This window comes from Lacerta agilis, chromosome 5 (assembly GCF_009819535.1).
Source record: "Lacerta agilis isolate rLacAgi1 chromosome 5, rLacAgi1.pri, whole genome shotgun sequence".
NCBI lineage: Eukaryota > Metazoa > Chordata > Lepidosauria > Squamata > Lacertidae > Lacerta > Lacerta agilis.
Genome location: NC_046316.1, coordinates 3,641,361 through 3,657,442, shown reverse-complemented (window position 1 = coordinate 3,657,442; position 16,082 = coordinate 3,641,361). Strand labels below are relative to the sequence as shown.

The 16,082-nt window shown below is 46.0% G+C and overlaps 1 protein-coding gene across 2 annotated transcripts in view; it reads left to right on the top strand.

Annotated features, from left to right (window-relative positions):
- PARVB (parvin beta) overlaps positions 1-8,013 on the top strand; it is a 53,454-nt gene extending 45,441 nt beyond the window's left edge. For both annotated transcript variants that reach the window (XM_033148304.1, XM_033148305.1), the window contains exons 11-13: positions 1,602-1,703; positions 5,157-5,229; positions 7,931-8,013. In XM_033148304.1, coding sequence (XP_033004195.1) covers positions 1,602-1,703; positions 5,157-5,229; positions 7,931-8,007 — 252 coding nt within the window. In that variant the 3' untranslated portion in view covers positions 8,008-8,013. The remainder of the gene's footprint in view (positions 1-1,601; positions 1,704-5,156; positions 5,230-7,930) is intronic.
- Positions 8,014-16,082: the final 8,069 nt, after the last annotated feature.

Sequence of the window (16,082 nt, the reverse complement as noted above, 5' to 3'; positions counted from 1 at the left end):
GCTGTATGCCGGCTCCCTCGGCCAGTAACGCGGGATGAGCGCTGCAACCACAGAGTTGTCCACGACTGGACCTAATGGTCAGGGGTCCCTTTACCTATAGCCCATATGAAGCTCTCCAGATGTTGTTGAGCTCCACCTCCATCTGGTTTGGCGCATCTGGTTTCCACAGCCGGGGGTGCAGATGGAGAAACACTAACCTGTGGCCTTCCAGGGATTGCTGGACTGCAACTCACATCAACCCTCACCGTTTGGATATATTGTCAGGGCCTGGTGAGACTTGGAGTCCCTCAGCACCTAGAGGGACACAGGTTATCTACCCAGGTCTAGACAAAGGCAGAAGTGATGTAAATGCTTAATACTAGCAACAGTAGTGGAACTCAGCTTCCTGTGGCACTCCTTCTGTTCATTTTGGGTCGTCAAAATATGCAAGCAGGTGGTAGAAGGGGCATGAGCAGTTGAGACGCAGCAAACAGAAAAACCTTAAACTGAAAATGATAGGCAAGTACTCTGTCGTGAGTGCAAGCTTATTGGTCTCAGGATTTCTTGGCTATTGGGTTTACCAGTTTTGATAAGGGGTCTGTAAACTTTTGTTTGCACTGCAGCAAATAAACTCACCTTGTCCGTTTTAGCTGCTACACCAGCCCTGGCTAAATAGCTTTAATGCAAGGAAAGACTTCTCTGGAATTGAAACCTAGGGCATGGGAATCATCGCAGCCTTGCCCGAAATGTATTTATCTTAAAAACAGGCAAGCCAAGTTCCTGTTTGTCCTGTTGTGTTCTGTATCTCTTGCTGCAGCATGAGGAATTTAATATGGCTGCCTTGGAAGGACAACAGTTGAAGATAAAGCTCACATTAGATAGATTGGTCATAGAATCATCGAGTTGGAAGAGACCCCAAGGGCCATCCAGTCCAACCCCCTGCCAAGCAGGAAACACCATCAAAGCATTCCTGACAGATGGCTGTCAAGCCTCTGCTTAAAGACCTCCAAAGAAGGTCACCCTCCCCCAACTCAGCACCAGGGCCGTCTTTAGCAGATGCGGTGCCGGGGTGCTCAGAGCCCCCAAATTACCACAAATAGTGGGGGGAGGCCGAAGCTGCGCACTGCCAGCCATGGGGGGCGGTGTGCGCAATTCTCCCCCATGCTGCGGCGGGAGAGCGATCCCCGCAGAGGCTTGGGAGGGAAGCTGCACATCCGCCCGCCATATGTTTGACGGGGAGCAGCTGGTGGGTATGCAGGGAAAGGGGAGGCCGCTGGCAAAGCCACGCAGCTCCCCCACTCGCTGGGGCGCCCCTGAGAGGCCAGCGCCCTGGCGCAACGAACCACTAAGCCGTATGGGAAAGACGGCTCTTGTCAGCACACTTGGGGACACCCTTTCTTGTTTCCCTAGCTCTTCTTTTGCATTTTTCTTCACCTCCATCCTCAGTGGGGTAATAATAAATCATTAAAATCCCTGCAGACCCCAATTGATGCCAGCAATTCTGAACAGAGCTGAAGTGCCCAGGAGAAATTGATTATTGATTCAGCATATGGTTTGCAGGCAGCATTTGATTGACGTCTCCTGGGGTCCCAGCAGGGGTGTCACTTGTGTTTCCTCTTCAGTTTGCAGATGGCGTCTACCTGGTTTTACTGATGGGTCTCCTTGAGGACTATTTTGTTCCGCTCCACAATTTCTATTTAACGCCTGAAAGTTTTGATCAGAAGGTGGGTAGAAATCCCAGCCAGGCAACTCTGGTTTGCCGCATTCAGACGAGACTTCCATCTTTATATTTGCCACTAAAGCAAGAGCGAAACCAGCAAGTTCTCATAATGGCGGCAGATAAGTTGTATGGTTACCATTTTATAATTCTGTGAAAAGGTTCTGAGAAGCTTACCCACGAATCTTATCTGGAAAACCAATGAATCCAGCAGCTAATGTGCAGCCCACAGCTTTACAATGATGTATTGGCTGCAGGGGTGTGTGAGGGAAAGATAAAATGGCCCGCAAATATAACTTGAAGAGAAAGTAAAGTCTGTGGAGTCACCCTTATCTCACAGACTGTGGTCCAAGAGAGCAGCTGGATCTGTGTGCATAGGGCACTTGAAAAGGCCACGATCCTGCTGATCCTTTGGGAGGGACAGTGGGCAGGTGAAGGGGACAGAATCCGCTCTCTCACACGAATGGCTGGTAGGGGGATCTTGGCTCCTTCTCAAAGGGTTGAATGTATTTCTCCTTGGATGTGGCCGAAAAATCTCATAGGCAGTGCCTGTTCATCCATCTTGCCCCCCATCTAGCTGCTTCCAGGAGGACATGGCTCCTAACCGAAGAGGAGGAGCAAGCCCCATCACATGCACACAGTGGGCGTTCTCCATTTATGCTTTTCAGGATTTATAAAACGGTTCCTAAGAAATGAAGTGGTGTACAGCAGCAATTCTAAACAGCAACTTGTGTAGTAAATCTATACATTGCAATCTAAAAAGAAGAATTTGAAAGCCGCCAATCACAGAAATTCCACATAGTGTACACTATAAAACAGCCGAGTCACTCTTTAGTGTTCAGTGAGAAGCTCTCGTTGGCCACCGAAAAGCAAAATGCTGGGTACTTGTCTGGATTCTGTTTATTTCAGTGTCGGGGAAAGCTTTGCAATTCCGTTACGAATAGCAAAGAAGAATGCCCTTTTAAAATATGTTGAGGGAGGTGTTACTGGGTTGTTGCTTTTATTTTGATTATGTACTTTGTGGTTTTATATTCTGATTTTTCCCTGCGAACGACCCTGAGACCTGCAGGTATAGGGTGTGGTATTATTACCGTATTTTCCGGCGTATAAGACGACTGGGCGTATAAGACAACCCCCAACTTTTCCAGTTAAAATATAGAGTTTGAGATTGTTGGGCTTTTGGTTTTAACTGGAAAAGCCTCAAAACCAGTTTAGCACTTGGAGTGGTGTCCAGCTACGCTTCCTCTGCATTTTCCTGCTTCTCCAGTGCTTTTGCAGAGTTTTTTTTTCAAACTTCTAACTTCTTGCTTCTTCTTCTTGCGCAACAGTATGTGTGCCTTTCGTGCCAGCGATTAAACTCCCACAACGTCTGGGTTGTTTCAAAGTAAGCAAGCTTTAATTACAAGCATATAAATCACAGACACTCTCCTGGAGACTGGGACGACATCTCCGCTCCGGTTCAGTAAAAAGTGAAAGTAAGACTAAAACAGTGCGTCACATCAATCACATAGGCATTCGCATACAGCAGATACCCTGGATGTTGTGACATCTACCCTGTGGGAGTGGTGTACTGTTGAGCTTCTTTAACCCTGAAAGCTCCAAACCTCACAGAGATATAATCGACCGCAGGTTCTCCACCTAGCGTATAAGACGACCCCCAACTTTTGAGAAGATTTTCCTGGATTAAAAAGTAGTCTTATATGCCAGAATATACATTATTATTATTATTATTATTATTATTATTATTATTATTATTATTATTATTATTACTAATTTTATATAACACCCCATACCTGCAGGTCTCAGGGCAGGTCACAGAGTAAAATCAAAATATCAAACTGCACAATACATAATCAAAATAAAAACAACTCGATACCCCCCCAAAAAACCCGCATTTTAAAAGGGTATAGCATAACCCCAAACCTAATAATAGAGTATAATAATAATAGTGAAGTCTGTAGCTCACTGAATTCTGTGTGCGCCGGAACTGCTGAACCAACCTAGCCTTATAAAAATATTGAAATTCCACTATAACGTGTATGAATGAGTATTAATTCATAGGCTGGCTTGCATAGGAATACTCGGAGCCCCTGACGGGAAGTTGTATGTGTGCCAAGGAAGGATAGAACCTCAGTTCGTACCATTTTGTGTTGGTTTATTTAGAGGACTTGTACGTTGATTTGCCCACAGTGTTCCAGGCACCTCTCAATCAAGTAACATGTCCAACCATAAAATCCCTAAAAACGGAACACCCATAGGATTGTGCTTTTGACTATTAAAGTCAGGGGTAAGCAAGAATTAGGAGGAATAAACTGTTGTTGTTTTTAAAACAACAACAACAATTAACTTCCAAGGTGGGGAAGTGTTTCCTTGTTTTTACTGCTCAGCTCACTGAGCTGTGAGTAGTTTTAATTAAATCCCTTCCTTCTGTGTGTGGTGTAATATTGCAAGAATTGGTCATTTCAAGGTAGATGGCAGCAGGGAAGCAAACTCTTTTAATCTAGCTGCAGAAAGAGATTCCCCCACCCACTGCGGTGCATTTGCACAAAACAAAATGTTCCTCCAAAGCTTGCCTTATAGACAACCTCCTCCTGTCTTTAATCAAAGAGAATATTCCTCACATTCCCATTTGCTGCACTTTGATCCACATATCATGAATGAAGCCTGTTTTCATCAGAATGACGCTGATGTGTCATTTACAGCTCGGTTCATATATTCATATATATTCATATAACTGGTTCGTTATTGGCCAGCTAATTGCCAATAACGGTTATTGTGGCTCCCGTCACTTCTGACAGCTGAACTAGATGTACCAATCATAGAATTGCAGAGTTTGAAGGGACCATGAGGGTCATATAGTCCAACCCCCTGCAATGCAGGAACCGTTTGTCCAATGTGGGGCTCGAACCCACAACCCTTCGTGTGACATTTCCTGGATTTTAGCACTCCCAATTGTTGCAGGAATGAGGAGGGACGTGTTTAGTGCTGCCGCACAGATATTAAAAAGTCTCTGTTTTTGGAAAGCTAGCATTTCAGGGAGAGTTCCTCTCTGGTGTGCAAGTGTTCATATATGCAGGGTTTTTGCTTTTTGTTTGTTTTTTTACATGAAGTATTACATGTGATGCCAACAGCACCTTCGTCAGGGACTCAGCCACATGAAATTTCTATGCTTGGAATTCATTTCCAGGCCCGGAAATGTCTGTGGCTGAAATGAATGAGCTTCCAGCTGGCACATTACATTGGTCTATCTGTGTGGTCACCTGAACAAGTCCTAAAGGGTTTAAGCAATGTGATTTTTTCTTGAAAGAAGATGATACATTAACAATGTAGACTGACTTAAGAATCCTGGGGAGCACGCATCCAGGGATAAGCTAAGCAATATGAGGGGGGGAAACAGGAGAGGGGGTCTTTCCATCCCACTATGAAAATTTAAGAGGATTTTTGTTTTTTTGTTTTGCAGGTTCACAATGTTTCCTTTGCTTTTGAACTGATGCAGGATGGAGGGCTGAAGAAGCCCAAAGCTCGACCAGAAGGTATCGTGCGCAGGCCTGAGTTCCACTGAAACAAGCACATGCTCAACTGGGCATGCATGTTGGCAAGCATGGGAGGGATTGCTTGCAGTTCGTTCTCCCAACTGTAAACAGCACCTCCAGCCATGTCCATGTGGGCTGTTTTCCTACAGCTTTCTCCTTTCTTCATTCTCAAGATGGTTAACAGCCATGAAGTGTGGGCCAAGGCTGAGTTTCCATGGCCATGTTTTTCCAGGCAGTGTCACTAGCAGAGGCTGGTCTATCAGGGCAAATGAGGCTCTGCCCCACCCATCTCATCCTGCTCCCACAGAGCCCTCATCTCCCTGTATTCATGCCAACAGCCAGCTTAGAGGATGGCACAGTTGATTGTCTTCCTGCTCCTTAGTCTCGCTATTGCTCTTGTAGAACTCAGCAGGGACGAGGAAGGCGAGGAAGCTGGAGTTAGTGGGCTCCGCCTCTCATTGGATCTGTCTCCATCTATTGTTGGCCTCCTTGCCTTCCACCCACCAGGCAAAATAGGCACCGGCCACCACTGAGTGAGCCCCATGGAACTCAGAGGCACCACCTCCGACCAAATATTGCAGGGGCCAACTGCTGTGTCAGGAGGAGGCCTTGTCCAGCACAGTGCAGTCTCCTCTTTTCTCGCCTGCCTTGGATGTGGCCCTGCGCTCGGCTCAGCGGTTTGGCCTCCGCCCCTCAATATTGGGGGAGCTGAGCCCCCTGCTAGGGAACATTGAGGGGGCTGGCGGCGCCTCTGCCCTCTAGAGTTGGCGCACCTGAACTCAGTGGAATTTACAGTGGTACCTTGGTTCTCAAACTTAATCTGTTCCAGAAGTCTGTTCCAAAACCAAAGCGTTCTAAAACCAAGGCGCGTTAACCAAAGTGGTTAAGAGCGGTAGACTCGTAATCTGGTGAACCGGGTTCGCGTCTCCGCTCCTCCACATGCAGCTGCTGGGTCACCTTGGGCTAGTCACACTTCTCTGAAGTCTCTCAGCCCCACTCTCCTCACAGAGTGTTTGTTGTGGGGGAGGAAGGGAAAGGAGAATGTTAGCCGCTTTGAGACTCCTTCGGGTAGTGATAAAGCGGGATATCAAATCCAAACTCTTCTTCTTCTTCTTCTTCAATAGAAAGCAATGCAAAACGGATTAATCCGTTCCAGACTTTTAAAAACAACCCCTGAAACAGCAATTTAACATCAATTTTACTCTCTAATGAGATCATTGATCCATAAAATGAAAGCAATAAACAATGTAAAGATAAAGGGACCCCTGACCATTAGGTCCAGTCGCGGACAACTCTGGGGTTGCGGCGCTCATCTCGCTTTACTGGCCAAGGGAGCTGGCGTACAGCTTCCGGGTCATGTGGCCAGCATGACTAAGCCGCTTCTGGCGAACCAGAGCAGCGCACGGAAACACCGTTTACCTTCCCGCCGGAGCGGTACCTATTTATCTACTTGCACTTTGACGTGCTTTCGAACTGCTAGGTGGGCAGGAGCTGGGACCGAGCAACGGGAGCTCGCCCCGTCGCGGGGATTCGAACCACCGACCTTCTGATCAGCAAGCTCTAGGCTCTGTGGTTTAGACCATAGCGCCACCCGCGTCCCTTCAACAAATGATGTACTGTACTATAAAACAAAACAATAGCCGACAGCCGCATCGGACGTTCGGCTTCTGAAAAACGTTTGAAAACCGGAACACTTACTTTTGGGTTTTTGGCACTTGGGAACCAAGGTGTTTGAGAACCAATGTACCACTGTACTTCTGAGTAAATATGTCCAGGATTGCACTGTTAATCTTGTATCAAATGTCATTTGATGCCGTAACATTTAATGTGCTTTATGGACACAGTTTTTAATATTATGAGTTACAGGTGGGTAGCCGTGTTGGTCTGCCATAGTCGAAACAAAATAGGAAATTCTTTCCAGTAGCACCTTAGAGACTCAGTTGGTCTCTAAGGTGCTACTGGAAAGAATTTCCTATTTTGTTTTAATATTATGCTTAGTTACGATTTGTGGGCAATACGGAGGTTTAGTGTGGTGGCTGAGACAGCTTTCTGTCCCTCATGCAAAGGAATTGGGAAATCAAGATAATGAAAGCAAAGTGAATGAGCCATGCTTGGGAAGGGTTCCTGTGCTACAAAATCTCCTCATTTAGGAGGGAAAGCATGGACCAGCACATTCTCCTGTTTGCCTACAGAGGCCCGTCAGCCTCCAAGATTGCCCAAATAATCCATCCCTTACAAATTTGGAAATTTTTGCCCAAATAGTTTCCAGAAGCATTGTAAATACTTTTCTGTTTGGCGCAGGCTTGTGTAGGTACAGCTTTAAAATATGAAGCTGCCTTAAATTGTCAGGCTGTTGGTGCAACAGCTTAGCAGCTTTATTAGAAGAAAAATATATTCTGCAACTTTCTAAAAATTGATTATTTTCTCAAATGTGCTTATGTGTTTAAACTTCCCAGTGAGTCTCTGGAAAAGACAGTCTACTGAGATTTCAGTTCAGTGTTCAAATAAAATTCACTTGCCATTCCTAAGAGAGTTGTTTTAATGGGCGTTTTTATTGTTGAGGTTTCTCATAATTTTGTATAAAGGGAATTGCACGGGGGCATTTTGGTATTAAAAAGCTTGTTTAGCAGAAGACCATTTTTCATTTTTTTAAAAGTCAAGCTCTTAACCTAAATCTATATATCTCTCTTTAATCCCTCAGATGTTGTCAACTTGGACCTGAAATCTACCCTAAGGGTTTTGTACAACCTGTTTACAAAATACAAGAACGTTGAATGACTTGGAGACCTCCTGAGACTCTAATCTTCACGGCATCTTTTTAGCGGGCAGAGGAGGAAAGAGACCGTCCCTTTTTCTTCCTTCTGTGCCATATGCTGTGTATTATCTGCCTGTAACTCTTCTATGCTTTGAACCCACTTTGAAATTTAGCTTTAATTCCTTGAACTACCCACAGTGTGCTTGCTTGTTCTAGAAAGCTCTCATGTGTGGCATTCAACGCAAACACCTTCTTCCGTTAGTGTAGATTGCAATTAGGATGAATCCTGGTGGTGAGAAGATTTGAAGTGGTTGATGAAGGAGTGCTGGGATGCCTTCTATGCAGGCAATGGGCTTCTGGCTCCTTCTATTTCAACTCTCCAGTGAACCCACTAGGAGGCTTTAGGCTGGCCACTCTCAGGGTCCACATATGCAATAAAGAGATAATCATAATCATACTTACAGGGTCATTGTAAGTATACACTGATGTTATAACTGAGATCATGAATGGGAAACACATTGAACACTCCCAAGTGCTATAGGAATGCTAACCAGTAAGTAGCTGTATTTCCCTGTCTCCAGGGTATAATATTGACACATATAATACAGGTATGGGTGAAACCGATGTTGGTTGGAGTGTGGAATTTTATTCATTTTCAGATGAGTGCAGCTGTGAGGTAGAAAGTAGCCGTAATCCGTTTGGGAAAGGACCATTCTCTCCTTCCAAACTTTCAGAGGGGTGTGTGCATCTCCTCTCTTCCCTCCTTTTCACCCTGATTTTAGACATACGTACCCCGGCCCTGTTCATCAAGCCACTGCGCGGCTCAATTCATAATACGATCTCTGTTCAATTACATTTTGTTATTTTGAGATTGTGCCCTGGAAACTCTTCTATGTTAACTTTCGGAGTCCTTGTCTACCTTTCTGTCTTACCCTCCTACCATTCAGTATTATTGCCACTAAATACACTGTGAATCTCAGATGGAACGGCTGCCTGGAGTTTTTGTTGTGCTTCGGTTATGTCTGATGAAATGCATTTACAGGATGGGCGAATGGGTCGAAAACAAACCTCCCTACTGGTTTTCAAACAGGGATTTGGAAGCTTATGAGGGAGTTTTCAGTGATGGATGAGATTCCCTGAAAAGCAGGTTACATACCATTTAACTGCTCAAATCTTCTGAGGATGGTTTGGGGCGTTTTCTAGGGTGCACTATCAAATTAGCTCAGTAAGCTGACTGTTGCCCTGGGTAAACTGACTGCACTAAAATACACCCTGGAATCTCTTCAGAAGTGTTTATTTGGTTTGAGAATATTCAGATATTGAAACATGGACTGTACATTTTTTTTCCAGAAATAAGTTGTTCCCTGAGGTAAACTGCTTGAAAATTGCTGTCACAGAGCAGTCTCCCCCAACTTGGTGCCTTCTGGATATTTCTAGACTGCAATTCCTGTCGGTCCCAGCTACTGTGGCCCCTGGTCAAGGAAGTAGGGGGATGCAATCCAAAAATAGGGAGGGCACCAGGATGGGGGAGGGACGCGGGTGGCGCTGTGGGTTAAACCACAGAGCCTAGGGCTTGCTGATCAGAAGGTCAGCGGTTTGAATCCCTGCGACGGGGTGAGCTCCCGTTGCTCGTTCCCTGCTCCTGCCCACCTAGCAGTTCGAAAGCACGTCAAAGTGCAAGTAGATAAATAGGTACCACTCCGGCGTGAAGGTAAACGGTGTTTCTGTGCGCTGCTCTGGTTCGCCAGAAGCGGCTTTGTCATGCTGGCCACATGACCCGGAAGCTGTACGCCGGCTCCCTCGGCCAGTAACGCAAGATGAGCGCCGCATCCCCAGAGTCGTCCGCGACTGGACCTAATGGACAGGGCTCCCTTTACCTTTTAGGATGGGGGAAGACCCACACAGAGCATTGTGGGGCCGAATGAGGTGCTGTCAAAAACTTCATACAATACTTAAGCTAATACAGTGTTTCTGAAGATAATGATTCGTTCTATGGCAGTTGTATTATGCAAACAATCTCTGTGCCTGCTCCATACCTAATTGGTGTGAATATCAAGCCCTCTTGTTTTCTAGATGATAGAAAAGCACTTTGCTTCCCTTCACACGCTGTGGGGCGCTTGTTTCATTCGGTTTCCTTCTCCGGCTGGTATTTTGTCACTTTTTTAAAAAAGCGAGCTAGATAACATTTCTGCAGAGCTTGGAGCCCCCTTGGAACAACTGGTGGGTTCCAACAATATTAAGGAGAGCTTAGTATAGTTAAATGTACAAAGAGGATTGTGCTCGCATGTTAATTTGGACGAAGGCTCCTTGAGGGACATGGCTGTTAACAGGGGACGGGATTATTGCATTGAAGCTGTTACTAAGCATGTAAATGGTGAGGATTACAGAGACCTTTCCTGCCAAATCCTTGCCTTTAGGCTCTCTTTTCCTTAACCTCACGAATGTCAAGGACAGGCAGGATGCTGATGAGTGCGCCAGGAAAAAAGGGGTTGGAGTCTGACTTGGGAGAAGGCTTCCAGGCAGGAGGCAAGAGTCAAGGCTGGGGAAGCTTCAGAGATGGAGGGTGGAGCACAGGATGGGTCGGAAGAAGAGGGGGAAGAGGCAGGTCAGGCAAGGGAAGGGGAGCTTGGGGGCGGAGCTTCCCCACCCTCTCCTGCACCACTGTCTCCCGGAACCAGGAGGGGATTGAAATGGGATGAGCAGAGGAAGTTGTCGCACGGGAGTAGTCTCCCGCTGTGTGTGTGCAGTCCGTAAGGGGAAGGTGCATACCAAAGTGATGGAGAGAGAGTGGTCCCCTGTTGCTGCAGTTGCTCCATTGAGCGTGGACCTGGGAATAGCTGCCCAGACACTGGATGGGTGTGTGTGGGTCTTCAAAACCGTAGAAACGACTGTGTCAGCTTGGCAATAAAGAGGTGACTATCTGCCGTGTGCATTCCTTTGGCTGGGAAGCACCCTTGACAGCTAGGTTCCTAGGACCTCTGCCTGTCCTTGGGCAAGGCTTTAAATCCCAGCCAAAAGAATACTTTGCCGTTTTCGAGCTGCTTTGGGAATTCAACATTTCTGGCCGTTGCAGCAACACAGCAGCACACTCCCATTCAATACCTCTCTTCCTGAAGGGCTCAGGCATTACGGCCCCTAACATCTTCCCTACGCAACACCTGGGGAGGGGAATAGGCCATTGCCAGGTACCCAGTTTCCACCCAACCTACTTATTTAAATTGCTACAATTTTAATCTTACAGCTCGGTCGTATTTTACGAGCTGACTTGTTTTCGAACGAAGCTTTTCACAGAACGTTAAAATATTTGAAAAGAAGTGTGGCCCATTTCGAAACCGATGGAAAAGCCAATGCTCGGAGTGATCTGAAGCTTCTGATGCTGGGGCTCAGTCCGGCTGCCTGTGTTAAAGGGCAAAGGACCAGGCCTCTATCTCAACACAGGGAAATAATAACCTGTGCTTTCTGCATCTGGTACTAAGGTGAGACCTGAAGGATTTTTCTTTTTGAAAACACACACACACACCCTAGCTAAACTCAAAGAGTTTTCCTGGATGTTCAAGCCACATCGGTCTAGGTACTAAACTTCAGGAAGACATAATGAAATAGTGATTGTATTTCAGAGATTTACAAGCTATCTAACAGGGTTGGTTTGGTTGCTGTATCTCTCTTCAACAGTTGATGTACGCTATGAGCTTTTGGGTGAAGGAAAAATCTCGTATGCATGGAACAATCGTATTGGTCACCCATGAACTTGGCATTTAATTGTGCTTTCACAAGACATAAAATGGGCCTCCGATTAGCTCAATACAGGGGCTTCTGGCTCAGTTTCAAGACGTGATAGGCATAAACATACATACTCTTGTGGAAAGCAGCTTGTTTGGTACAGCTCATTGGCGAAGGCAGTCTTTGTTCAGGTTCACAATACTCAGTGAGCTGAGATCCAAGTCAATAAGCAGGTTTGCACTTTTTTCTCTCAATGTTCTCTCTTGCTTTCTCCACACATACACATACATGTTCCCTTTTTTCTGTGCCTTCTTGTTACCCCCCCCCCAGACATGGCATCCGGGGCACACCGCCCCCCGCCCCCCGTTGCGACGCCACTGGGGGTGGAGGCACAGGCCCGGCCCAGGCCCAGCCATGGTGCCGGAGCGCCAGAAGTAAGGCAGCAGCTGGGGACATGCAGCGGTGGGAGGGTGGAGGCCGGGCACCCACAGCAAAAAAATGGTGGGTGCCTGAGTCCCCGGGGCCCCCTGGAGTTGGCGCCACTGGCAGGAGATTGCTGCTGGCACAGCAGAACGTGCCCCTCCTCTTCTCTACAGCCACCCCCATCTGGAGCAGATTTTTTGAGGTGTGTGTGTGTGTGATAGGGTAGAGGAGAAGAAGGGGAAGTCCTGTTGCACAAGCAGAATTTTGCTCTTACAGCATTAGATACAATGCTCTGCCTACAGGAGACCAAACATTCTTTTTAAATACAGTGGTACCTCAGGTTACATACGCTTCAGGTTACAGACTCCGCTAACCCAGAAATAACGCTTCAGGTTAGGAACTTTGCTTCAGGATAAGAACAGAAATCGTGCTCTGGCAGGAGGCCCCATTAGCTAAAGTGGTCCTTCAGGTTAAGAACGGTTTCAGGTTAAGAACGGACCTCCGGAAGGAATTAAGTTCTTAACCAGAGGTACCACTGTATGTCAGTTGCACACACCAGGATTATTGACCCCATTGTAACGTGCATGTTTAATCCAGATCCACAACTGCTGTCAAATTTTTGTTTGGGCCACAGGAAGCAATGTTTCTGAATGGTAGGAATGTGCATCCACCAATATTCCCATAGCTGAAAATGATATATTTTTGTCTATGCATCTCCTGCCTCCCCCTCTCCTCCCCCCCCCACCTGCTGCAACAACACATTGTTGACAGCTCACTGTTGTTTTCTGTTTGTTGCATTAATTTATTCCATTCTAGTCTGCCCTTTGCTTCCTTCTGAAATGGGGTGTGTTGGCAAAATGACAGTGGCACTTTTTAATAAGGCGGAGCATTGTTTAATCTCACATTAGCTCTGGTTGAATTTACAGAAAGTGAAAACAAAATAAAAAATAAAAAATATAAAAAATCCTTCCAGTAGCACCTTAGAGACCAACTAAGTTTGTTCTTGGTATGAGCTTTCGTGTGCATGCACACTTCTTGAGAAAGTGTTTTACTTATTGCAGAATATGTACTTACGTAGTACTTATAAGCACTATAAAAAGAAGCAGCAGCCTCACAATTGTTCTCAAAAGCTAACTAGAGGCAGCAATTTCCAGGGATTGAGACAGACGGAAACAACAAGACCAGTATGTGTGAATAGTGACCGCTGGGCGATATGGGAGTGCATAGGTTGTGCTAACGTGTGAGGAATGGTGGTTTTGTTTTTGAAATGTCACCTATAGGACGGACGTGCACCAACTTCCTCTCCCTGGTTGCGCGACACACAAAGGCAGCCTTCTGAAAGCAAAACTGATCCAATGGGGTCGAAATAGATTGCCTGCCTCAATCCAGCTCTCCAAAGATCTCGCTTTGGAATTTAGGTTGGTGCTTCAAAAGATTTTCTTGAGTTTCTTTCTGTGTTCCTGTATGTATAAATGCAGCCTCCTTGCCGTTGAATGTTGCTGCAAATTTACGAGCGTCAATCTTGGGGACAGAACAAAACAAGGAAGTCGCTTTTAGCTGGCTGCTGATTTGCTCCATTGAAGCATCATGTCTGAAAAAATGTTGCTATGATTTGGATGCCGGAGGAGTTTTTAATATTTCCCTCCTAAAATGTCCATGGAGCATTTCCCCCCCCCTTTGGGACAATTTCTGAGTCTTTTGTCTCTCTTTGCTTTTTCCTTAGCAGAAAAGAAAAGAGTGAGTCCACATTCCTTAGTGGAATCTGCAAAAGTAAGTGGTTTCGATCTATTTCTCTGGGGTTTATGGTTAATAAAGCACTAACTCAGAAACTCCTATCGAACACTAGGGAAATGGATAACAGTAAGAACTACGGGTAAAAACAGCCTTCGCCATAAAGTTAATCGGTTTTCTGATTTCAGTAATGAAAGTACAGCTCAGAGTGTCATATTCTGCAAATGCCATTGGCTATAAATAAAATGTGACTGACTGAAAGTATTCTGCAAATCCCCCGCCACCCAAAGAAGTGATGTTATGGATGGTGTCTGCTCTTGTTTTGTGTCAAAGGGATGGAACTCTCTTTCTAGGTTCTTGCATGGCCTTTTTGTTGATGCTATGGGTATCTGTTTTATTTCCCAATTTGAATGCTCACAGTAGCATATGTGTTGCTCTACCACTTGAACTTCACAGCCCTGTGAGGCTGGGTTGAGAGAGAACGAGTGGTGATTTGAACCCAGGTGTCTCCAGTCAAAATCTACCCACTGCACTTCACTGCCTCTCCAGTTGTTATTCTAGTTGTTAAGGATCCACCATCAGGGTAGTTTAAAAATGTCCTGAAGCCACACCTGTAGGCCAGGTCCAGTGCAGCTGAAAAGAACTGTTTGTAAAGTACAGTGGTACCTCGGGTTACAGACGCTTCAGGTTACAGATACTTCAGGTTACAGACTCTGCTAACCCAGAAATAGTACCTCGGGTTAAGAACTTTGCTTCAGGATGAGAACACAAATTGCGCAGCGGCGGCAGGTGGCTGCATTAGCGAAAGTGGTACCTCAGGTTAAGAACAGTTTCAGGTTAAGAACGGACCTCCAGAATGAATTAAGTTATTAACCCGAGGTACCACTGTATCAGGGGATGCGGGTGGCGCTGTGGGTTAAACCACAGAGCCTATGGCTTGCCGATCAGAAGGTCGGCGGTTCGAATCCCCACGACGGGGTGAGCTCCCGTTGCTCGGTCCCTCCTCCTGCCAACCTAGCAGTTCGAAAGCACATCAAAGTGCAAGTAGATAAATAGGTACCGCTCCGGCGGGAAGGTAAACGGCGTTTCCGTGCGCTGCTCTGGTTCGCCAGAAGCGGCTTTGTCATGCTGGCCACATGACCCAGAAGCTGTACGCCGGCTCCCTTGGCCATTAAAGCGAGATGAGCGCTGCAACCCCAGAGTCGGACACGGCTGGACCTAATGGTCAGGGGTCCCTTTACCTTTACTACTGTATCTGAATGTGGGAGGGGGAAGAAAGTTTTGAGAACTGGCTACAGAAGATTGCTGAGAAGAAATGTTTTCTCTTCACCTGCGCAGCCTGGGCATTTCTAAATGGTGGTTCTTACAAAGTTCACAGTAAGTCTTCAGTACTTATCTAAAAATAAAAAAGTGGCCTTGAAAAAATGCTGCCCTGCAACTTCCCACTGATTAGGTTAGGGGAAGTGTGAAATACTTAGAACCTTGCAGAGGAAACATCTCAAACTGAACTTCCTGTGCTCAAATCACACATCTTGGCAGTCTGCAAAAAAGCCAATTACTGTGCGTGGTGCCCAAGGTTGTAAGGCAGTAACTGCTCTGCACATTCCTATTTAGGTTTTTGTGAGTGACGGGGATCGGTTTGGTTCTCACGCTAATGCAAACCTACCTACTGTAATTTGCACTTCCCAAAACAATGCATGAGCCAAAACAGAACTATCCTTTGAAATCCACTCTTCTCTGAATTTTTGATGCCGCTCTCCAACCAAAAAAAAATATGTACAGAGGTGTGCATTAAGGGGAAATGTGCCTAAATGCACACATTAGCAAAAAATAGCATATGAAAATATTAAGAGAAAATTACTTGCAATTTTTTAAAAAGGACATTTGCAAACTGATGAGAAAAAGTCCAGACTATAGTTTCTAAAAATGGGAAACCAAGGGAAACAAAAGCTAACCACTCCATCCATCTCTGCTACGGATATGCCAGCACCTTCCCATCCAGCTGCAGTGTTGAAGGAAGGCTTCCTAGATTTCTTTGGGAGCCTTGAAAACTGCAGTTGAAGGAACGTGTAAGACATGCAGGTGTATGTGTGCATCATAGTGTTCGCTGAGCTCTGAATTGGGAGATCAGGTCCTCCCTCAAAGAGGGCACATGTTGCGGTGTGGCCTGGCAACCAAACCCTTGTGTTGTGGGTGGGAACGTTTGGACAGCCACAACACCCTA